This window comes from Silurus meridionalis, chromosome 6 (genome assembly GCF_014805685.1).
Source record: "Silurus meridionalis isolate SWU-2019-XX chromosome 6, ASM1480568v1, whole genome shotgun sequence".
Taxonomy (NCBI): domain Eukaryota; kingdom Metazoa; phylum Chordata; class Actinopteri; order Siluriformes; family Siluridae; genus Silurus; species Silurus meridionalis.
In genome coordinates, this window is record NC_060889.1 from 4,803,199 (window position 1) to 4,827,618 (window position 24,420).

Genomic DNA, 24,420 nt, shown 5'->3' on the forward strand with positions numbered 1-24,420 from the left:
GGAAGAAGTGAAATCAGGAATCCCGCTCTTACGCTTGTGTTTCTCACCGGGTCGATACGGCTTCCGCTTCCTCTTTTTGCAGCCCTCGCTTCCTTTAGACTCGTCCTCTCCCGCCGTCTCTCTCTCGGGGCTCGAATCTGACTTCCCTTCGCCGTCTATGAGCTCCGCTTCTGCATCACACACACACACACACACACACACACACCTTTAACCTCAAATACACGTTTAGAATTCCACCAAATGACGGTCTACAATAAAAAAACGTACGATGGTAACCTCTGGCGTCGTCGAGGTCGACGTCCCGAGAGAGCTCGCCTTGAGGGTCCGGTAGCGTCTGAAGGACAGCCACACTGTTCTGGTTAATGATCTTGAGCGTGAGCTTTGGTTTCGTCCTCCTGCGCCTGGAGGAGGAGTTAGCCAGGCTCTGGAGTTGGGACAGACCCGATTCGGTGAGACACACTCCGTCCTGCGTGTATGTCCTCGTCAAACCTGATGGGAAAAAAAAACAGGTACAGAACTTTACTTGAGCCTCTCAGGAGGACGTGGTCACTTAGTGCTTAAGGCATTGGACTTTGGAACAAAAGGTTGTGAGTTCAAATCCTTAGTTAATTCTAAAGTTAATTATAAATAATGAATATATTATTATAGCGCTCTTCGTGCAGCGCGCAGTCTCGCGTGTAAAAACAAACAGCACGTAGCATCTGTGATTCGCCTCTAGAGGCCGCTCTCGTAACAACAGTGGAAAGCAGAAGTCGTTATGGATTTCAAATTTTAGGTTACACTTTACACCCAAAGGTTTGTGGACACCTGACCATAACATTGCTTCTTGCTTGTTTGTGAGCATCCTATTTCACATTTATTCCACTCTTCTGGGAAGATGTTTCACAAGATTTTGTGGAGATTTTGTAGCGATTCGTTCAGCCATAAAGGTATCAGTAAAGTGTGGTAAATGAGGTGAGGAGGCCCGGGGTGCGGCAGATCTTTCACGGAGGTTTCGGGTCTTCGAGTTCAAGCGAAGGGAAAATATTATGCCATAGCATCCAAAAACCTTTTATAAAATTGGGTGCCTCTGTGTTTGTGAGAACAATTAAGAGAAGAAGCTCACATGGGTGGAAAAGTCGGGTGTCCCAATACTTTTGGTCTATGTAGCCAAATAAAAAAATCATTTATTTAAAAGTTGACTGTAGTGTCACAGATGTTTTCTTTTTTACCCAGATCCCTCGACTTGATGGCGATCTGCGGAGTCACAGGGAGCGCCGAAAGGAAATCCGTATGAGGCTTAGGAGCTGATACTGTGTACAAAAGTGTGGGAGGGAGAGAGAGAGAGAGGGGGAGAGAGAAATAAAAAATAGACACGTGAAGCTGAAAATTGAAGTTAAGCCTGTATTGTTATCTGAATGTACGTCGTTATACGGCGTATAGAAAGAATGAAATGAATGTGTGTGCGTGTGCTGCGTCAACCTCTGGCTCCTGGAGAGAGCGAGCCCTGGCCTTGGCACAAGCTGCAGTCGAAGCTGCTGTCGGAGATCTTCTCGACCTCGTCCTCAGAGTGGAAGCCCTGACACGACGCGTGCATCCACCTGCAGACCAAAAACAATGGGTTTATTTTGGTCAGCTGTGGAGTGAAGAGTCGAGTACGCTGGGTGTATAAAGAGGAGCTTCATCACACACACACACACACCTGTCACACTGGCGGCACTGCAGGATGATCTCGTCCTCGCTGTAGTCCAGCTGGCAGACGGGGCAGGATGTCAGGCTGGCACACGGCGCACACTGGGTGTAATTATTCTGCCACTCGCACCTCAGGCCGGGTGACGTGGCGCCGCACTGCGTGCACGATACACACCTGCAGACAGGATACATCCACACGTTTCATCATCATCATCATCATCATCATCTTCACAACACACACAAACACCGCCGATCCGAGCTCAGCGCGCTACCATTTGCACTTCCAGCTCCCGCTCGGGACGTTCTGCAGGGGCGGGTCCAGGCAGTAGGTGTGGTAGCTGATGTCACACTCGTCACACAGCAGGAGTCGCCCGGGGTCGCTCGCCTGGCCGCATGCCTCACACACTGTACACTCCAAACACCGCCAGCCTTTACTCAGCACCACTTTAGTGATCTGCAGGTCAACACACACACACACACACACACACACACACACACACACAGAAAGATCATGGTCACAACTGTAGCAACACGCCAGGCAACCATGGCAACATTAAACCAGGCGGATTAAAAATTCTTATAATGACTTGTGTGTGTGTGTGTGTGTGTGTGTGTGTGTGTGTGTGTGAGACCTTAATGTTAACGCAGTACGGATGATAACACTGTCCACACTGGGCGCAGGCGATCAGACGTCCCTCCACACCCTGCCCGAAACTTCCACACACCACACACATGTCCTGAGAAAGAGCCAGACATCAGACACAACGAATAATGAAAACTACATCACGAGGAGAAAAGGCCAGAGGGGCGTGCTTTTAATCATCAACCTTCCGACCAATCAGAATCCAGATACCTGTTTGAGCGTGAAGGTGTCGGTGCTGGAGAAGATCACCACCGTGTTGTGCATGGAGTTCTCCTCTTCTTCTCTGAACGGGTAAATCTGCGGCTCCATGGCGCTCCCCTGCGAGCGAAAAACATTTTCTCATTTAAACGAAAAAAAAAAACAATTATGCATTGAAAATACCACGCTAACACAACAGGATGCACGTACTCCCGGTGCAGAGACCACGCCGTTCTTCATCCTGGATCGGCCACGACCACCTCGACCCGAAAGCCACGCCCCTCGGGATCTCCTCCTCCCCGGGAAGCCTGATCCCCGACCCTGTGGACACACAGAGATCTCATTGATCGACCTTCAATTAAAAAAAAAAAAAAAAAAACACGACCAAATTCTGAAACATCCCCAGGACGTGACCTTATAACCCTCTGTTTACTCTGCAAAGAGAAAAAAACCCAGATCATTCATATAACAGATCTGTGATGAGGTTCAGCAGCAGCAGCGATGTTTTTCTCAGCAGATGTGTTTTTAATCCAGGTGAGGATGGATCACATGACCACCTGGACACGGCCACAGCGTAATGTGGTGGAGGAACATGATCAGCACGAGCATCACTTATTAACGTGAGATTGTTTCGAGAAGAACGAAAAGAGAGGAGTGTAGTTCTGAAGATGTGTCCGTCTGTCCATGTTGATCTGTCTGTCTGTTGGTAAATCCTGATATCGATCTGTCTGTCTATTAGCCGTCTGTCTAGACTGTCTGTGTCTAATCATCAGTCTATATATGTGTCTGTCTTTATATATCGGTCTGTCTGTTAGTGTCTGTCTCCCTTTTATCAGTCTACATTGATCTACGTGTCTGTCTGCCTGTATTTGACCTGTCTGTCTAATCATCAGTCTATATGTGTCTGCTCTTCTTCATCAGTCTGTCATCCGGTCTCTGTTGTTCTATATGTGTCTGTCTGTCTGTCTTTTAATATCTGTCTGTCCCTCCATCTGTCTTTTTGTGTCATTTCATCATTTCACTTTTTAATAAAGAATATAACATGTCCATCATTTATGATTCATGAATCTGTGTGTTTGTTGTTCTCTATCCTGTATGTGGAGAGACATGTCACACACACACACACACACACACACACACACGTCACACATCCCAGTGTCTGGGAGAAACGTTTCTGTGAATAGGGATGTCAGTTCGGGTAGATATGGGAGATGTAATTACCACACGGATGCTCCAGACGCCCACCATACTGTGGTCCTGCCTGCTTTTTGGGGCGTCCCAAACCGGGGACAGAGAGGGGGAGCTCAGTCTAGGGGGCGCACTCCATCCTCCCTGAGAGTCAGGTGGGCGAGAGAGAAAGAGAGTGAGAGAGAAAGAGAGAGAGAGAGAGAGAGAGAGAGAGAGAGAGAGAGAGAAGGATGTGGGCGAGAATCATGCAACAACTTAAAAGAAAGCAATCAAACAAAGGCATAAACACACACACACACACACACACACACACACACACACACACGTGTTCATGGTTATAACAAAGAGCCGGTGTTATGGAGGCGAGCGCAAGATGACGCCGACTGCAAACGATGCTCGATCGCCAAAAAAAATCCTGCTAGAGGACAGGAAGAGGCGGAGCCAACTCGGCGTCCCACTTCCTCCTCTGTGGTGAACGATGTGATGATGTCAGCGAGAAGGTTCCAGAAAAAGGCAGCAGCATGCAAGGCACGCAACACTGACCCTGAGAACACACACACACACACACACACACACACACACACACACACACACACACACACACACACACACACACACACGCTCTCACACGTACACAATCATACACACACACACATACACACACACACACGTAGACAATCATACACACACACTCTTACACATGTACAGTCATATACACACACACGCTTACTTACACACTTACACAAACACTCATACACACTCAGTGATATATATGCACACTTACACACACACACAATCACACATGTACAATCATATACACACACACACACACACACACACAAAACACACTCACTCATACTCACTCATTGATATTCATGCACACTTACACACACACGCTCTCACACGTATACACAATCATACACACACACACACACACACTCTTACATGTACAATCATATACACACGCTTACTCACACACTTACACAAACACTCATACACACTCAGTGATATACATGCACACACACACACACACACACACACACACACTCAGTCACATCCCATACTTAAACACACACACACACACACACACACACACAAGTACAAAATCATATACACACAGACACACACACAGTCATTGATATACATGCGCACACATACACACACACATCAAAACATACTCATACACTCTCATTGATATACATGCACACTTACACACACACACACACACACACACACACACACACACACACACACGCTTTCACAAGTACACAATCATACACACACACAAAACATACTCATACACACGAACACACGCACATGCTTTCACACGTACACAATCATATGCATACATTCTCATTCACACACACACACACACACACGTAGACAATCATACACACACGCACACATATACACTGAAACACACTCACTCATATACGTACTTTTTCATTCATAAACAAACACATACACACTCATACACACGCACACACACACACGCTTCTGTCGAAAAAACTAATTCTTGCTGCTGTATTTTGTTCTTTTTTCACTTTGAAGATTTTTGTAATTTTTTTTCAAAGATTTTTAAAATGTTTATATTTTATAACATTCTTCTTTATTTATTATATTTATTCAACCTCTTTAACCCGAACTGACTGAATAAAAAAAAAAAAAAACGCTTAAATTCCCCACAAAAAATTATAAAAACAAGTAATAAAAATGAATAACTATTTAATTTACATCAATAAAAAGAAATAAAAGTAAAAATGTTTGTAATTTGTAATACTACATTTTAATCATTTTTCTCCTGAATGTAAATTAAGACAAAAAACACAAGCAGGAAGAAACAAACACGTGAATGAGGTGACGTGATGGCTGCAATGAAGCACGTCTGAAATGAAGCCTACAGGATGCCAAGCAAAAAACATGCTCTTTTCCTTCACCATCACGCTGACCATAAAAAAAACATAGAGGAACCACGCTCCTCCATGAACACCACGCTCCTCCATAAACACCACGCTCCTCCATAAACACCACGCTCCTCCATAAACACCACGCTCCTCCATAAACACCACGCTCCTCCATGAACGCCACGCTCCTCCATGAACGCCACGCTCCTCCATGAACGCCACGCTCCTCCATGAACGCCACGCTCCTCCATGAACGCCACCATGAACGCCACGCTCCTCCATGAACGCCACGCTCCTCCATGAACGCCACGCTCCTCCATGAACGCCACGCTCCTCCATAAACGCCACGCTCCTCCATAAACGCCACGCTCCTCCATAAACGCCACGCTCCTCCATAAACACCACGCTCCTCCATAAACACCACGCCTCCATAAACACCACGCTCCTCCTTAAACCGCACGCTCCCACTTAAACCGCACGCTCCTCCATAAGCACCACGCTCTTCCTTAAACACCACGCTCTTACTTAAACACCACGCTCCTTCATAAACTCCACGCTCCTCCTTAAACCCCACGCTCCTCCTTAAACCCCACGCTCCTCCTTAAACCCCACGCTCCTCCATAAACCCCACACTCCTCCATAAACACCACACTCCTCCATAAACACCACACTCCTCCATAAACACCACACTCCTCCATAAACACCACACTCCTCCATAAACACCACGCTCCTCCATAAACACCAAGCTCCCCCTTAAACACCACGCTTCTCCATAAACACCACGCTCCTCCATAAACACCACGCTCCTCCATAAACACCACGCTCCTCCTTAAAAAAACACACTCCTTTATAAACACCACGCTCCCCCTTAAACACCACGCTCCTCCATACAAACCACAATCCTCCAAAACCCCTTCACGATCATGGAAGTTCTGAAACCGGGTTCCAGAAACATGAAATACAAACCTCAGGGACCTTCAGATCAGCAAAACACTAAAAGCAGTAGTTATATGTGGTTTCCTACCTGCTTGATCCTGGGTCTTCCAGGTGAGAACTTCCTCTTGGAGATGGCAGGCTTGCCCATGCCTATTTTTGGCATGAGTGGTATGAAGGTGGATGAAGGCACGTTGCTGCTCGGTTCTCCGGAAGGCTGTGGGTTGATCATGGAGCAGTGAAAACTCTCCGGCTGCCTGACCACCGGTGGCTTCAGCGACGTTTTCTCTTCCACCAGTGAGCTCAGCTTGGCCAAGCTTCTCTCATCGTCCATACCGAAATCCATCACCTCAGAAAGCCCTTCAAAAGGACTCTGACGATCCTCCAATGAAAACTCTTCCGAAGATCTTCCACAGTTCTCCACCACTTCCTTCGCTGGAAGGTTTTCAACCTCAGATTGGACTCTGTCAGGAGCTCTGGCACATTCTTCTACCAAGCGACCTTCAGAAGACCTTTTACAATCCTCACTGGTCCTCTCACTCTGCTCCACCAGGAGGTCCTTGGAAGGTCCTTGTTCCTTTTGCGTAGGACTGATTTCAAAAGACACATGGTGTTCCTGCACAGCGGAATCTTCATCTACGATTTCTGATGCAGGGGTTTCCGTAGATCTTTCACTGTCCTTCTCTGTGAGGCTCCCAGGAACCTCATTTTGCTCCTCCTCCTTAGACGTTTTCTCTTCGAGACGGCCCACGTCCTTCTCTAGCTTTGGCACGAAACTTGCTTTCTTCTCGTCGGACGGTTCTGAAAATGATACTTCCATAGGTTCCTCATTAGAAGCTTCAGAGTCGAGGTCTTTGGTGGATTCGAATTTCTGCTCCTCCAGGCTGGATTTGAGCTCCTCCTCTTGGAGACATGATGTTTCTGGAGGTCCAGACGGTGAATGGATTTCTGGGTGATGAGGCAACTCTGCTTTAATGGGCTGAGTGAGAGACTGGACGGAGTTCGGCTCAGGGGACGGATCTGGCTCCTGCTGAGAAGCTTCTGGACTACCAGCTGGCTTCGTGTCCTGAGAAGGTTCTGTGGCGAGACACGATAAAAAACACCATGAGTTACACTTTCCCGTAGTCCAGCCATAAAACTTTCAGACTTTCCGCCAAACACGACTGGCAAGGCGCGTGGAAACATCGCTAAGCAACGAGAAGAAGAAGAACGTGAACATGAAGGCAGTACCTGGAACCTTTTCACACGTGTGTCCTTCTGCTAAAGCTTCACTGGCCGCATGTTGGGGATTTTCATACCTCGTATCTGCACACGCTTCTGAAAAAGGAGGAACGTTCACCGTTAGTTCAAGCGCAGTTACGTAACGGAGTGGAAATAACGACAGCGCCGGAAAACAGAAAATAAAAAGTGTACGAGTCTGAAAAAATGAAAAGCCTGCGGAGAACTGTAGCTCACACACTCTCCTGAAGGAGTTCCAACCAATCCCATTCACTCCTGAAGGAATTTAAACCAATCCCATTCACTCCTGAAGGAACTTAAACCAATCCCATTTACTCCTGAAGGAATTTGAACCAATCCCATTCACTCCTGAAGGAACTTGAACCAATCCCATTCACTCCTGAAAGAACTTGAACCATCCTATTCACTCCTGAAGGAATTTGAACCAATCCCATTCACTCCTGAAGGAATTTGAACCAATCCCATTTACTCCTGAAGGAACTTGAACCAATCCCATTCACTCCTAGAGAAACTTGAACCGATCCCATACACTACTGAAGAAGTTCTAACTAATTGGTTGCAGTTCCTTCAGGAGTGTGATTTCCACCTAATCCCGTACACTCCTGAAGGAGTTTTATCCAATCCCAGCACGATGTTATAATCTCAGTGTGGATGATAGTTAGCCTAACTTTGTTTGCTCTGTTATCCTGTAGAGGCGCTGTGTAAAGCTCAGCAGGATCAGACCCGGATCTTACCGGACTCCTTGTGCTCCATCTCGTCCTCCACCTGGCTCTGCGGCTCAGTGCCGGTCCGGCCCGGTTCCGTTCCCTGTGCTGGTTCGGACTGCATGTCTGATTGTGCAGGTCGTGTTTCGACGTCGACGTCTGAGTGTGTTTCGCGCACGTCCGTCTCGGCAGGCGTGGAAACTTTACACACCGAACAAGTGTAATCTTCTCCAGCCTGGAGCTCCACATGACACTCCAGCTGCCGCTCGCACTCCACGTGAAAATACCTGCAGGAACAAAAAAAAAAACACGGGAATGACGCTAACGCGATCGCGACACGTCACTGGGGTTTACGCGGCGTTCGGGTCAGGGTTTGTACCGTTTGCACTGATGGCAGGTCAGAAGGTCTTTATGGAGCTCGGTGTCCAGGTTTCCAGCACACAGGGAGCAGAGGTGGGACGAGTCGTGCTGCCTGGAGCAGCTCTCGCATAGCAGACTGGTGCTGCGAGTGCCACACTGCACACACACCCTGCAGTTCTGTAACACACACACACACACACACACACACACACACACTCAACTTCCCATCACACAACTCCATACGTCTCCGTATAACAGCCATACACTCCATGCGTTACCTGACACCGCCACCTGCTGGTGGGAAGCGACTCCATGACGGGCTGCAGGCAGAAGGTGTGATAGCCTTTATCACACACATCACACACCAGCATCTTCGAGTCCTCGCCTGGGTTCCTGACAACCATCAAACCCATAACAACCCTCAGCACATAGTCTATCGCTTAATACCCAAAAGAAGCCCCGCCCCTTCCTCACACGTTTACACTCACTTGCACGTCTGGCACACTTTACACTCCGGGCACTGCCATCCTGCTCGCTTCAGAGGGGTCACGCTGACGTCCAGACACATGCCGTGGTAGTGAACACCACAGCTGGTGCAGAACAGCTGGTCCATCAAATCACCAGGACTATCGCACAGCACACACTTTACCTCCTCCGTCGCTACACACACACACACACACACACACACACACACACACACACACACACACAAGGTATGACTTATCAGTTGATGTATTAAATTCCTGGTATTATTAAATCTTCTCGATTACCGTTTTAATAACTATTATAATATTTCAGATTTTATTAGATTACATACTGTAATTAATTAAAATATTCGCTCGTGATTATTCGAACCTCAATCACACATTTGTATCTGTTGTTTTATCCATGTGTTTGTGAAGAGAGATGACGGAGACAGCAGAGAGCGCCCCCTGTCTGTTTCCTTTATTTTACAAAAGCACTGTGTTGTTTTGCTATTATGAGTGTATACAAATGAAAGTAGACCCTTTACAGATTCGAATGATTTATTGCTCTTATCAGTACGATTAAAAAAAAACAGTTATTTATGTTTGTTTCGTCATTAAGAGGAAAAAAATGCCACAAAACTCGCCGGCGCGTTTGTCGACCCCCAGAGGGTTTATTGTGCGCATCATGTCGGATTTTGTTGCTGATTTGAGACTTTGCGCATCAACAAAAAACGAATGTTTACTGATTCAAAATGATTTTTCGGTGGAGTTTATTTATTTTGAATAACTGAGTAAAGAAAATAAACGTGTGTTGGGTTTTAATGTCGCCTTTTTTATATGTATTTATTTATCATTTTAATAAAAATGGTCAAACAGAAATGAGCGCTGCATTAATCACGCGTTAATAACATTTGTGTCGTTAATTTTCACAGCCCTAATAGACACACATATATATATATATATATATAGAATATTTTGTAAAGAAGGAGAAATGGAGAAGTGGTTCTGGTCTCACATTTACTGACAGCGAGCTCCACGTGCTTCGTGCACAGGACCGAGCGCTTCCTGAAGTCCTGGAAGGTTCCGGCTCCTCCCGCACATGGATAATGGTACGAGCGGTCGCACCCCTGCTCACAGCACTTAATGGATGCTCCAAGGCGCTTACAATATGCACAATGCTGCAGGGAGGGGGGGAACGGGGGACCGAGAGAGGGAGAAAGAGAGAGGAAGAAAGGTAAAGATAGACAGCATGAGAGAGAGAGAGAGAGAGAGAGAGAGAGAGAGCGAGAGGGGTATACATTAGTGTATTATTCACATAACACTCGTTTCATCTCCATTGTCGCTCTGACGTTTCTCTGTCCCTCATCTCACCACATCCCTAACGTGACCCACGTGTTCACCCTCAGGGCCGGGTGAAAGTGGGCGAGTGTGTCTTCCCTCACACACACACACACACACACACACACACACACACACACACACACAGAGTATCAAACGCTTCCTCAAAACACCTACATTATTTCCCTCCTGTTCCCTTTTCAGCCGGAACAACCCCAGTTCAACTTTATCTTTCACACACACACACACAGCGACCGCGGTGACCTTTTCTGAGCCAGCCGTGACCTTCAGCCCCCCCCCCCGACCCCCTCCTGTGCTCATCTTAAATGTCAGCGTGTGACGTAGAAGGCAGTTATTTATGGATTAGGAATATTTATAACTTGTTTTTTAACAGGAGACGGTAAAGCAAAAAGGTTTCTGGTGTGTTTGTGTGTGTGTGTGTGTGTGTGTGTGTGTGAGATAATGAGCAAGTCCTCGTCCCCTCTTACCTCTGTGCTCCCTGAGAGGATGGCTCTGTCCACGTAGAGCAGTGATTGGTCCTCCGCCTGGCACACGCCCTCCGACCACAGAGCACACCGCTGATGGGCCCAGCACTGACCTACACACACACACACACACACACACACACGTCACGTGAACGCCTCCGATCAGCACGTCACCAGGTCTGAGTGTGTAAAGGTGAGAAAGGTGCAGGTGGGTGGTCACCTGACTCGGTGAAGAGAGACTGAACGTCTACGTCCTCTGGTAAACCGACGCGATGAAGCTCATCCCAAAACCTGCGTCCCGCTTCGTCCACTCCGCCGCTAACAAACAAACGAGTCAGCAGTTAACGCGTTATCTTAGCCATGCCTCCTTTCTCTCTTAGGCTGACTGGAGGTGTATAGGCCACACCCACTTATATCAGACTTCTGATAGGTAGCAGAGAAGCCACACATACTTCAGTAAGACTTTCACACCTCCTTCACTAGGAATGACAGAGAGGCCACGCCCACTGCATTGTGATTTGCCTACTTCACTGGGACTGATAGAGGCCACACCTCTTTCATTATCACTATTACAGAGGTCACACCTCCTTTACTGTAAATATTAGAGGTCACACCTCCTTCACTGTGATTATTACAGAAGCCACACCTCCTTCACTGTGATTATTACAGAAGCCACACCTCCTTCACTGTGATTATTACAGAAGCCACACCTCCTTCACTGCGATTGATACAGAGGCCACACCTCCTTCACTGTAATTGTTAGAGGCCACACCTACTTTACTGTTAAAGCACACACAGGCCACACCTCCTTCACAAGTCTATGCCTACCTCTGTCAGATTAAAGCTTCTTTGACTACAATCAACAAAAGACACGTCCTCATTATGACTGAAGGCACAACCCTGACCACACCCACTTCTCTTTGATCACCTGCTTCTGTGAGACTGGTGTATACAGAGGCATACGTCCTCAGGCCACGCCCCCTTTACACACCCAGAAGCGTGAGAACTCGTAGAAGAGAAAGTGAGAAGTGTTGGGTTGGTGTCATGGACCGTTCACTTCCTGGTGAAGTGAAACCAGGCGAGCTGAAGAGTGCAGATGAGCCGTGACTCACTAGGAGACGAGTCTGATGCCTCTGGTGACGAGCGATGAGAATAGAAAGCACCATATTAACAACGCCACCAGGGGCAAAGCAGAGAGAGAGAGAGAGAGAGAGAGAGAGAGAGAGAGAGAGAGAGAGAAGAAACCAGCAGCTAAATGTCAGCCGCTCGAGCAGAGACGTGGCCTTTCCCATGGGTGTTTATAGGCAGCGTGGTGGATCTGCAGAAACTCCTTCATCGTGAGCGTGTGAGCATGAGAGAGCATGAGAGGAGGCAGGTGTTAATTCACACTTGACATTCAGCAGCTGGAGGCTTTGACTCACAGGCGTGTTCGCTTCACCGATATTTAGCATAAAGTCACGGACTGATACGGCAGCGATACGGAAATGACTCAACGCCGACAGAAAGACGAAAACGACGCGTCTCTTCTTCGTCCGAATCTCTCTGATTCACGCCGCCGTGTCTCAAGGAACATCGATGGAAATGTCAGAGTTCGTATATGCAAATGAGCTCAACAGTGGGTGGGAATAAAGCAGAATAAAATGTGGGCATGGCTTTTATCCGTTGTCTTAGAAGCCATAGATGGAAATGTGGGCGTGTCCTTAAGTCCGTACTTTAGGAAGAAAATGGGCGTGTCTTACAGGCCATTGGTGAAAATCTGATCAGCTGTGGGCTGATTGGATAAAGAGGGTTAGAAGCAGATAAAAGCAGGTCAAAACTATATGTCAGAACCAAATAACTATGTTCTGACCAGGATACAAGAGGATCAGAACCTTGATAAAGTGGAGCAGATGTGGAAAAAAGCAGATTAGAACAAGATAAAGCAGGTCAGAACCGAATGAAGAGGGTCAGAACCAGAAAAAGCAGGTCAAAACCCGAATAAAGCAGGTCTGACCAGGATAAAGTGGGTCAGAACTGGATAAAGCGAGTCAGAACCAGAAAAAAGGTCAAAAACATATAAAGGAGGTAAGAACCAGAGAAAGCAAGTCAGAAACAGAAAACGTGGGTCAGAACTGAATAAAGCAGGTAAGCACAAGATAAAGCAGGTCAGAACCAAATAAAGAAGGTCTGACCAGGATATAAGGAATCCGAACCGAATACTGCAAGTCAGAACCAGACGATTTGGGTCAGAACCAGATAAAGTAGAGTTGAACAAGAACAGGCTGGTCAGAACGCGAATAAAGCAGGTCTGACCAGGATAAAGCGGGTCAGACCCGGATAAAACAAGCCAAACCCAGATATAACGGGTCAGAACCAAATATTGTGGGCCAAAAACAAATAAAGAAGATCAGAACGGAATAAAGAATTTCAGAACGGGACGATTAGGGTCAGAAGCAGATATTTCGGGTCAGAACCAGTTTAACGCAGTGAACGTTCAGTTTATTGTGTTAGCTGCAACTGTAGCAGCGCTAACAAAGTGGAAGACGTCCCTCGAGTCACTGCGCACTCGTCTGCACTTTTCATCCTATTGTTTTCCTCCCTTCTCCTCCTCCTCTCTCCTAAACAAACTGTGTGTGTGTGTGTGTGTGTGTGTGTGTGAGGCAGAGCAGCACTGGCTCTCGGCCAGCTTCACACCCGTGCTGCATTACATCATCGGGGCTCCTGATTGGTTCTGAGGGTCGAAACAAATTAGGCAGCCTTCCAGCAAGGGCCCTTTGTAGGGCTGAGCGCACGCTGAGGCTCACATCCTGTACTGCAGGACTCACCAGTGCATGATGGGTAATCGCACGGTAACGCGGCGCACTATAGCAAAGGGAACATAGCGTAGCTCCAGATGCTCGTTATTGTTCCACGTCTAACCACTGATTTTTAAACAAGTCACAGGTTTAAGAAAAACTCATTTCAGCCCTGAAGATAAAACACACACTCAGTTGTCAGTAGTCAGATGTACCTCTCCAGACCCCTGGGCCTCCCTGATTGGCTGTTGTCATGGTTACGGTGGAGCGGAGGGTCGCATCCCAGCGTGGCCTTGAAGAGCTTCAGTTCGCCCTGACCGAGCAGACTTCGCTCTCCACAGTAGCAAAAGGCACAGAGCCGCTCGCTGGAGGAACAAAACACACACACACACACACACACACACACACACACACACACACACACACACACACACAATGATCATTTACATCTCAAGAAATATACACACATAAAAGAGAACGAAACCAGAGAGAGAAAAATGTTGAAAAGAAAAATGAAGAGGTAGAGAAGAACACTGATAAGGAGAAAAAGATAGAGAAGGAGAGAGGAATGCGAAGGTGGAGAAGGAGAGAGGGATGAAGAGGTGGAGAAGGAGAAGGAGAGGGATGTGGAGGTGAAGAAGGAGAGAGGAATGAGGAGGTGGAGGTGAAGAAGGAGAGAGGAATGAGGAGGTGGAGAAGGAGAGAGGGATGGGGAGGTGGTGAAGGAAAGAGGGATGGGGAGGTGGAGAAGGAGAGAGGGATGAGGAGGTGGAGAAGAGAGAGGGATGTGGAGGTGAAGAAGGAAAAGAAATGAGGAGGTGGAGAAGGAGAGAGGGATGAGAAGGTGGAGAAGGAGAGAGGGGTGAGGAGGTGGAGAAGGAGAGGGGTGAGGAGGTGGAGAAGGAGAGAGGGGTGAGGAGGTGGAGAAGGAGAAAGGGATGAGGAGGTGAAAAGGAGAGGAATGAGGAGGTGGAGAAGGAGAGAGGGGTGAGGAGGTGGAGAAGGAGAGAGGGATGAGGAGGTGGAGAAGGAGAGGGATGAGGAGGTGGAGAAGGAGAGGAGGTGAAGAAGGAGAGGGATGGGGAGGTGGAGAAGAAGAGAGGATGAGGAGGTGGAGAAGGAGAGGGATGTGGAGGTGGAGAAGAGAGGGATGAGGAGGTGAAAAGGAGAGGAATGAGGAGGTGGAGAAGGAGAGAGGAGGAGGAGGTGGAGAAGGAGAGGAATGAGGAGGTGGAGAAGGAGAGAGGGATGGGGAGGTGGAGAAGGAGAGAGGGATGGGGAGGTGGAGAAGGAGAGAGGGATGAGGAAGTGGAGAAGGAGAGAGGGATTAGGAGGTGGAGAAGGAGAGAGGGATGGGGAGGTGGAGAAGGAGAGAGGGATGAGGAGGTGAAGGTATAGTTAGAAGGCTGTTAATGAGGTCCACAGGTAAACAACCTTTTATAGACGGAGCAGAACATCTGAGATCAATAACTCCCTGATACACAACACTAGGAGGAGTGTGTGTGTGTGTGTGTGTGTGTGTGTGTGTGTGTGTGTGTGTTTTGGATGTTTGTGTATGGATGACACACACACACGTCCAAACACACACACACGTCCAAATAGACACACATGTCCAAATACACACACATGCACAATCATCCATACACACACACGTCCAAACACACACACACGTCCAAATAGACACACATGTCCAAATACACACACATGCACAATCATCCATACACACACACACACACACCCCTCCTACGATAGGAAGTGACTCAGCTGTGCGTGTGTGTGTGTGTGTGTGTGTGTGTGTGTGTGTGTTTGTCTGACCTGCTTTTAGCTCCTCCACAGGCTGCTGATGTTCCCGCCTCCTCTGTCTCAGGGTTCGGAGAAACAAGCGGCGCAGGACCAACGTCCTCCTCTCCGTCTCCGGGAAGAGACACCGTGGTCACGTCCTCCACGTCCTCCTGCTGCACTCCTCTACCGTCTTAGTGAGAGAGGGAGAGAAGGACGGAGAGATGGAGAGAGAGCAGAGGAATGAGGCACCCGTTAAAGAGATCTAGATCCTTCACCTCGTGAGGACGTGGGACTCACCGAGCTCCTGCGTTCCTCCAGTGTCCATACCATCAGCGCTGTCTTCATCCTCCAACACGGCCTTCCCTCTGCCTCGACTCCTGACTCACACACACACACACACACACACACACACACACACACACACACACACACACACACACACACAAACAGGATTGGACAATTTAACTCCTCAAACCTGCTAATTGTAAGTAAACATCACCTTTGGATACACACGCACGCACGCACACACACACACACGCACGCACGCACGCACGCGCACACGCACACATATACACATTCTCTCACACACACACACACACACACACACACACACACACACACACACACACACACACACACAGGTGATGAGAGATGTGGCAGCAGAACGTAAAGAAGAGGAAAAGAAAGGAGAAAGAAAGAGAGTGGGGACAGATGGAAAGATAAGGACAAGAATAGATGAATAGAAAGGCAGAGGGAGAGAAAGAAAAATGGATAGATGGAAAGAGAGACAAAGGAGAAAGGGAGATGAATGGAGAGATGGAGTGATAGAGAATGGAGAAACAGAGGGGATAGAGAAAGGAGGGATGAATGGATGGAGAGATAAGCAGATGGAGAAAGAGATGAACAGCTGTAGAATAGAGAGATGCAGAATGGACAGAATTGGGTGATGGAGAATGAAAAGATAAAGAGATGTGACCGAAAAGGAGAATAAAAGAGAAATGGACAGAGATAGAGAAATGGAAGAATTGGGTGATGGAGAATGGAGAGCGAGTGAATGAAGGGGTGAAGAGATGAAAAGAAATATGGAGAGGATTTAAATGAATGGAGCGACAGAAGGAAAGAGGAAAACGGATATAATAAAGACATGAACAGATGGATAGAGAGAGAAAGTAAGAAAAAGTCTGGATGGAGAAAGATGGAGACAAATAAATGAAGAGGTAAAAATAAAAGGAGAGCGATAGAGGGTGGAGGAATGAACAGTGAAGAAAGAAAGAGAAAGATAGAGAGGTAGAGAGGTGAGGATGATGAGATGAACGGGGAGATTGGAGAAATAGATAGTAGGAGAAACAATGGAATGGAGAGATGTAGAAGAGAGAGGAGAGAGAAAGAGAGATTACGTAAATAAAGAAATAAAAAGAGAGAGAGGCAGAAAGATCAACAGCGGAGCGAGGAGAGAGAAGGAGATAGATGAAAGGAGAGATAAAGCAAATTTAGATAGATAGATAGATAGATAGATAGATAGATAGATAGATAGATAGATAGATAGATAGAAAGGGGTGAGAAAGAAGTAGACAGACAGACAGACAGATAGCTAGAGAAAGAAAAGAAAGAGGGGAGGACAGAGAAATGAACAGATGGAGAATGGAGAACTGGATAGATGGAGAAATGATAGAATGGGAAGATGGAGAAAAGAAAGGGGAAAGGGAGGGGTGGAGAGGTGAACAGTTGAGAGAGGGAGAGAGAAGAATAGAGAGATGAAGTAAAGAGGGGGGGGATGGAAAGATGAACAGTAGAAAGAAAAGAGAGACAGAGAGAGAGACAGTGAGAAAATAGAAATAAAAGGCGTATAAATCGCACGTTTAATTAGAATTTACTGATGATACATGAAAACGTTGAGAACATTGAGGGGGCGGGGTTTATGATTTTACACGTCACTTTCTCGTAACAAGCGCTTCCTCCGGATTGGACACTGCGGTGACGAGCTCGACCAATCACATACCCCGGATAGCTTCATCTAGCTTCGATCGCGAGACTCAACGTGTATAAATCGTCCGTGTAAAAGTCTGATGTGACGTGACTTTGCTGCGCTTCTCTTAGCCACGTTACAATATTCAGATTTAAACCTCAAACTGTTCCTTCACCTCTGGAGGCTTTCGCAGAAACGCCACTTTCTCCTGACACGCGAGTGTGCACTCGCTCGCCCTCGCATTGCCACCCAACCCCCAAACGCCTATAACTTATCCCCATCAACCCTGTGTGGGGAGAGAGAGAGAGAGAGAGAGAGAGAGAGAGAGAGAGAGAGAGAGAGGGAGGACAAAGTAGTTCCGGTTTTACACGTGGAGGAGAAAACCTGGAGCAGAGTCCCACACGGACCGGAGTGAAAAAATCTAATACGCCTGCAAGGACGAGTTTTTACCCCAGTCCTGCCTTCTGATTGGTTGGAAAGGGCGATTCGTTCTTCACATGCAGGCGTATTTCAGCGCGTTTGGGTACCTTTTAGTTTCTATGGCAACAACAAGGCGACGTTTTTCTCGGGAAGCAGGCATTTCCTTATGGAACGAATTTCCAGTGTCGAGGGGGAAAAACTGTAACAAATGTAATATGGAACGTCACCATCGGACGCTACGGATGTTTACGTAGCGCACGCTAGGAATTTGGCTAATTCACAAAACGAATAAACGCACAGCTTAAAAAAAATGCCATTTCTCAACGACGTCATTTTAGTCTTAGAGTTCGCTGAGCTAGCGATTTATCGGCATGTCCACGTGAAATCGTTGTGTCGTTTATATAAATAATAAATAAATAAATCATATGACTGTGTCGCTAAACAGAAGAAAATATCGTATCGTGATACTTTGAGAGCGATTTTTCAAAATAGTTTTTCATTTCGGGAAAGAAAAAGTAAAAACAGCAGTGTACGATATCTCAGAAAAGCGTGATACTGTCGTTATACCGATACATCGCTCAGCCTTACAGTGCAGCCAAATCATAAAGAGAACATTTCATGGGAAATCTGAAGTAAATAAATGTGACAAAATCTATTTTGTAAACTTTATAAAAGCTGGTAATAATAAAAGAAATGATTACTAGCCCCGCCCCCTCCCTCTTCCAGTCACGGGAACCAGGTGAACTACGGTGCGGAAATAAAGGAGCCACTCACTTCCTCCTCTGCCTGGGCGTGGATACGACATCCTTCCGGGGCCGGCCTCGGGGCCGCCTGTCGTTGTGAGCGGGGCTTCCTGTGGGCGTGGCCACAGATCCACCCGCAGGTGGCGAGGGTCCTTTATCAGAGGAATCAAGAACCTTCTCCTCTGATGACATTCTGACGAGAGGAAAAGAGAAAAGAACGAGGTTGAAGCGAGCCGTTATTTCTTTCACGTGTTCGATTAAAACGTTTGTTCTGTTTCCTGTTACGCTTTTCCCCCCCAGAGTCACGGGGGAACCTAACCGCGGAAATCAGGACGTGTTCGTCACTAAGGAAACTCGAATGAATCGAATGGGAGCAGGATCTCGATCGGATGCTTTCAGGGGTCAGTGTGTTCTTACCGGACCGTAAACGTTTGTAGAACACACACGTGAGGTCCAATGCAATACGCTGCACACATCAAAGCACTTTTTTTGTTGTCGTTATTATTTCTTGAACATGCCCATGTTAGACGCAATCTTTCATTTGCCGTGATCCAAAAATGGAAGTGATGAAGATCTTGAATGAACAAAGCGCATGGGAAAGAAACAGTTTGTTTCCGGATTCACCTTAAACTGCTCACATCTGGCTACAAATCAATCCGCCCACAGTCTCAGTTCATGAAGGATTTCTGTAGCGAAATGAACAAACTGTCAGTGATGACGTTTAAATCCTGAATCGAATCAATTCCAGTGTGAACACAGAGTGGACTCTACACACTTGTTGACAGCAGAGGAGTCCAAGCTTTCTCACAAAAAGCCGGTGTGGGTGCAGGTTTTCATTCCAATCAAAAGTCCACAAATTAGTTGAAATCGAATGATTTCGATTTACAGTGACCATCAGGTGTTTGGTTCAAATGAAAACCTGCACCCACACGGGCTCTTCGTGGAGAAGATTGGACACCCCTGATCTACACGTTTATCTACACCATGCCGGTGCCTCAAGATCAAGCTGAGACCAGGTTCACGAGACACTACAAACCTTTCAAACCTCATCATGTGACTTTAGACCGGAGAGACCAGAGCTCGAGAGCGCAGGGAGAAGACGATGTGATCATCACCACTATTATCCATGTCACATCTTGAACATCCCGTGTGGACGACGATGCGACAAAAAAGATCATATCGCGATTCTCCTACACCGGATCGGTATCGCAATATTTACAGGCTGATGTCATTTCCTAGAAGTTCAACCCTGCTTGATGATGAACTTGTTCCAGCAGGACACTGCCCCAGTGCACAAAGACCTCTGCGTTCCATGGGCTGTAACTGTGTGTGGAAGATCTCCTGCTATATAACACCTTTGGAATAAATGTGAATGCTGACTGCACCCCAGGTCTCCTCACCTTCTCACCTACATCACTACCTGAATGTCTGAATGAATCTCCACAGAATCCACTGGAACGTCTTCCCAGAAGAGTGGAGCGCATTAGAACAGCGAACAGAGACGTGGACTGGGATGTTCAAGAAGCACAATCTTGTGCTCAGGCATCCATAAAATGTTGTAGTGAATCTAAAAAACCTGAACGTTTACATTGTTTAAGGTAATAAAAACACTATACACAACGACACGTAATAAAGCGTGTATGACATCATTTATACGACATGTTCTACATCTTCAACGTTGACGTTTATGGTCAATAATTCTGTAAAGTGTGATGTTTTTCTGCAACATCGCTGCACCATTATAACAACAACCGATATTACAGGCAGCGTGCAGGACGTTAAGCAGGAGCGTGTGATGGAACGGTGTTCAGACAACATTGGAACAATTCCTCACCCTTGAGCCTCCTGAAGTTCTCGAGTGGAACGAGGAGATGCTAGTTTATAATGTCTTACGCTAATCCAGTGAATATGACTGAGAGGGAAAGAAACTCCTTTGTTGCTCATCACGATTGAAAATGAAAAAGAACAACATGGCCGACCCCGAACTCTCGTCTGAGCGTTTATCAGCAAAACCACCACCATGCCCATTTCAGGTTTTTGTCTCGAAATGAGGAACTTGTGCTACCCGTCCATCACGCCGCTTTCCAGCTTTTATATCTAGTGTTCAGGGGCGACGGTGCTCACGAGAATCACGAGATTCCGGCAAACAAGTTCTGCCTCCCAACTACATTACGCTATCAAACTTGTTTTAGAAAGCTACAAAACTAGTGCTTCAACAAACCACAAGTCCCAGAGAAACACCTAGTCTCCGTCATTCATCTGTTCAAGTCCCACGAAACATCAGGAGCTGTTCATCTTCCACTTGTACAACACTCTGCTCAAGACTCTGCATCTTCCAAGCTTCCTACACCATTGTTCCTACACCCGATTGAAAAAGGAACGTCCTCTGGTTATTCACCAGATCTGGACAAAACTTTCCACCAATTTTGCACCAATTTGAAGGAAGAGAAAAAAAGACTGGAGGACTTGAAAAACTCTGGACGATTCGGTGAAGTCTGGAAGGCTAACGCTAGTTTCAGATCGTGTGTATGGTTATATTATTTTATGTGAGTAATGTTTAAGTGTAGAAAAGGACAGAAGGTTCCGTTTGAAAAGTCACTCAGTGTCACTCAGAAGATTGAGCTACGAACTGAAGGCCTTTTGTCTAAGCTTCGAACACAAAGCAGAGTGGTTCCCATGAGGGGGGCATGTCCAGTCTTTGTTCATCCGACTCAGGAACTCGGTTCTTCTGGAAAAGCGTTTCAAACACAAATAAATAATAATAATAATTTAAAAACGTCCGAACTATCGTCATCGCAGTGTTTTAAACTGAAACAAACAACCGCCTGTATGGTTCATGATGATAGAGGGTTTTTTTTCCCTTTTTTGGGAGATTAGCCTCTCCTTCTTTCCCTGTTCAGAACTCCGAGATCTCCGCTCCGAGACTTTCCTCGGTATTTGGGTGGACTTTTTTTTTGTTAAACAAGACCAGAACAAAAGTTCGCAAACCAAGGTACCTCCTAACAAACTGCAGGATGTTTTGCTAACTGTTAGCTTAGCAATCATCACCACCATCACCATCATCACGACGACACAATCGGACCCACGAGGTCATGACGTCAAAACCCCAGGCGTTAGATTTGACGTGAGTGAGGCTCGGTAGGACTCGGTGTTTGGGCTGGATTGGAACAATGGGGATGAAATGCTGAAAGAGAATGGGAGTGTGTGTGTGTGTGTGTGTGTGTGTGTGTGTGTGTGTGTGTGAGGGGGGGTAAATAACACTGTCCGGTGACGTGTTCGCCCGTGCTAGCTTGAAGACTGAAGGGGAAACGTGATACCTAGCAGCAAAAAAAAAAAGAAAGACGTGTTGTGTTATTTTTCTTGGTGTTCACGCGGACGGGAAAACGCTTACCTTTTTTAAATAACACTAGGGACGTGTGTCCTTCATGTCAACACCGGACAGGGGGCTGGGGTTGAGGGACACACAGGACTTTTCGGTTCTTTTTTGGTTCCTGGTGGTGCTTTTTTTTTTTTGTTTGGGATTTCGAGGAGAATTGAGAAGAAGAAGAAGAAGAAGAAGGTGGAGGTTGAGGAGGAAGAAGAGGAGGAGGAGGAGGAAGGGGGAGGTGAGGGGGAGGAAGAGGGGGATGAGGGGGGTATGGGGAGGCAGGATAGACCACTATTCCGACATTTATACTCCTGGTTGTTTTTGGAGAAAGAAAAATCCAGTTTATATTCCCAAAACACGTCCCAGGAAATATCCGAGTAATTTTTTTTCGAATGAGACAAAAAAACAATCCGTCTTGATTTGTTTTTGTTTGTTTTTTTACGTCGTTGATCAATTTGTTTGTTTGTATTTTTCTATTTATTGATTAGGATTCTTTCTTTATTCCGCTTTTTTCATCCCCACATCTCAGGATCCTTCGGGTTTTTTACATCCCTGCGCGTTTCCTCCCAGCGATGCTCTCAGCTCGAATTTACTAATTCCTGTAGTTGTTGTTTATTTCTTTCCTTCTTTTCTTTATTGTCGGTGAGATAAAATCCCGTGGCGCTGCAGGAAAAACCTCATTCCCATGAAAGAAACCGAGAAACCCGGATCATGACGATCAAAGCGAGCGCGAGACGCCGCGTCCCTTGATTCCGACGTTATTCCGTTTTCAAGCTCGCGACACCGGGGGCAAGCTGGCCATTTCTTTCTCTCTTTTCTTTTTTCTTTCTCCTTTTTTTTTTTTTTTGAAAGAAAAAAATTCAGACACCGTTTACACACACATCCGTTTTTGTTGTTTTTTTTTTTCTTAAAAGGGAAAAAAAAAATCACATTAAATTCCCGTTCGGTTTTTCAGCCTCCGGCGCGTCCGTACCCTCGAAATCAACATCCCCCGGATTGCGATCCGAGCCGGAAACAATCCGCGTCCTTTCTCTGGAAGGGAAAAAAGGAAAACAAAAAAAAAACAAAAGATAAAAATTGAGATCGATTCAGATTTTCGGTATTAAAGTTGTAGCTCGCACTCCAACGGTAGCCATATTTGAGTGCGGCCGCGTCACGCCTCTGTGTTCCCACGCCGATGAGACGCTAACTAGTCCCCCGGTTTGATCAAAGAAGCACTTTTTCTTTCCTGTTTTTCCACCACTCAGTCGTTTTTATTTGTTGTTCATAGCAGGCGATCGCATTTACGGAAGATTTGACTACACATCAATGAGACGTGTAAGAGAAAAAAACATTTTCGCCAGAAAATAAACTGACCCCGCGGAGGGATATACTGGAACGCTCAGCAGGTGAGGCGACCATTTTTTTTTTCGAGCGGCAGCCTGGAAGACGCGGAGCAGAATCCCGGAGCGGATTGGATTCGCTTTTCCCCTTTGAGTTGGGGGCAGTTCTTTAATTAAAGGCGCAATATGTGACTTTTATAACAGTGTAATTTCTACATAAAACATGGAAAATGGGGGGGGGGCAACAAGAACGACAGATTAACGAGACGTTTATAAAGTCGCTAAAAAACCTTGCTAAAAAACGAACGCTGTTTCGTTTTGCCTCGTCTCACAATGCGGTTGAGTAAAAGTAGAGATTAACTCAATTAAATGTGACTCCAGTAAAAGTGTCCTCAGTTTATGTGAAAAGACTCGAATGTGACTCTCAGCACACTCATTATCATGAGACCAAAACCTTCAAAATGCTAACAATGAAAAGGTTTTTTAAACAGAGCGAGCGCTCGATCCTGATTGGTGACTCGCTGCGTTGCGTGTTTGACCAGTTCAGTTTTTATCCCCGTCAATAAAAAGGAACGCAAATGGATTTGAGTAAAAAGTGAAATATTTGAGTTGGAATGTAGTGAAGTGTAGTGATCGTTACGACGCTAATATTACTTACCGCACCTTTAAAAAAAATAACGTACAAAAACGCAATGTTCCGCTCGGTTACACCGGCATGACGTCATCACGGCTTCTCTAACTGACCGTTTCATCTGCTCAGAGATTGAAATGAAAGCCTCGGCTCTGAAGGCCACCACGTTGGAGCACGGGCGTATCACGTTCCTCACACAGAGCATGTCTCCTGGATGTCTCACTGAAGTTACACAGCATGACATCATCGTGAACTAATAATACGGATTATTGATCTGACAGATTC

At 46.5% G+C, this 24,420-nt stretch overlaps 1 protein-coding gene across 1 annotated transcript in view; it reads right to left on the bottom strand.

Annotated features, from left to right (window-relative positions):
- Positions 1 to 23,614, bottom strand: part of kmt2cb (lysine (K)-specific methyltransferase 2Cb) — a 50,677-nt gene extending 27,063 nt beyond the window's left edge. The window contains 24 exon segments of the mRNA XM_046852274.1: positions 33 to 170; positions 268 to 489; positions 1,212 to 1,292; positions 1,462 to 1,580; positions 1,682 to 1,846; positions 1,944 to 2,125; positions 2,304 to 2,408; positions 2,525 to 2,632; positions 2,723 to 2,833; positions 3,734 to 3,844; positions 6,629 to 7,614; positions 7,768 to 7,854; positions 8,511 to 8,767; positions 8,860 to 9,017; positions 9,119 to 9,233; positions 9,329 to 9,500; positions 10,323 to 10,485; positions 11,134 to 11,243; positions 11,351 to 11,448; positions 14,120 to 14,269; positions 15,720 to 15,876; positions 15,984 to 16,063; positions 18,847 to 19,008; positions 22,207 to 23,614. Coding sequence (XP_046708230.1) covers positions 33 to 170; positions 268 to 489; positions 1,212 to 1,292; positions 1,462 to 1,580; positions 1,682 to 1,846; positions 1,944 to 2,125; positions 2,304 to 2,408; positions 2,525 to 2,632; positions 2,723 to 2,833; positions 3,734 to 3,844; positions 6,629 to 7,614; positions 7,768 to 7,854; positions 8,511 to 8,767; positions 8,860 to 9,017; positions 9,119 to 9,233; positions 9,329 to 9,500; positions 10,323 to 10,485; positions 11,134 to 11,243; positions 11,351 to 11,448; positions 14,120 to 14,269; positions 15,720 to 15,876; positions 15,984 to 16,063; positions 18,847 to 19,007 — 4,036 coding nt within the window. The 5' untranslated portion in view covers position 19,008; positions 22,207 to 23,614.
- Positions 23,615 to 24,420: the final 806 nt, after the last annotated feature.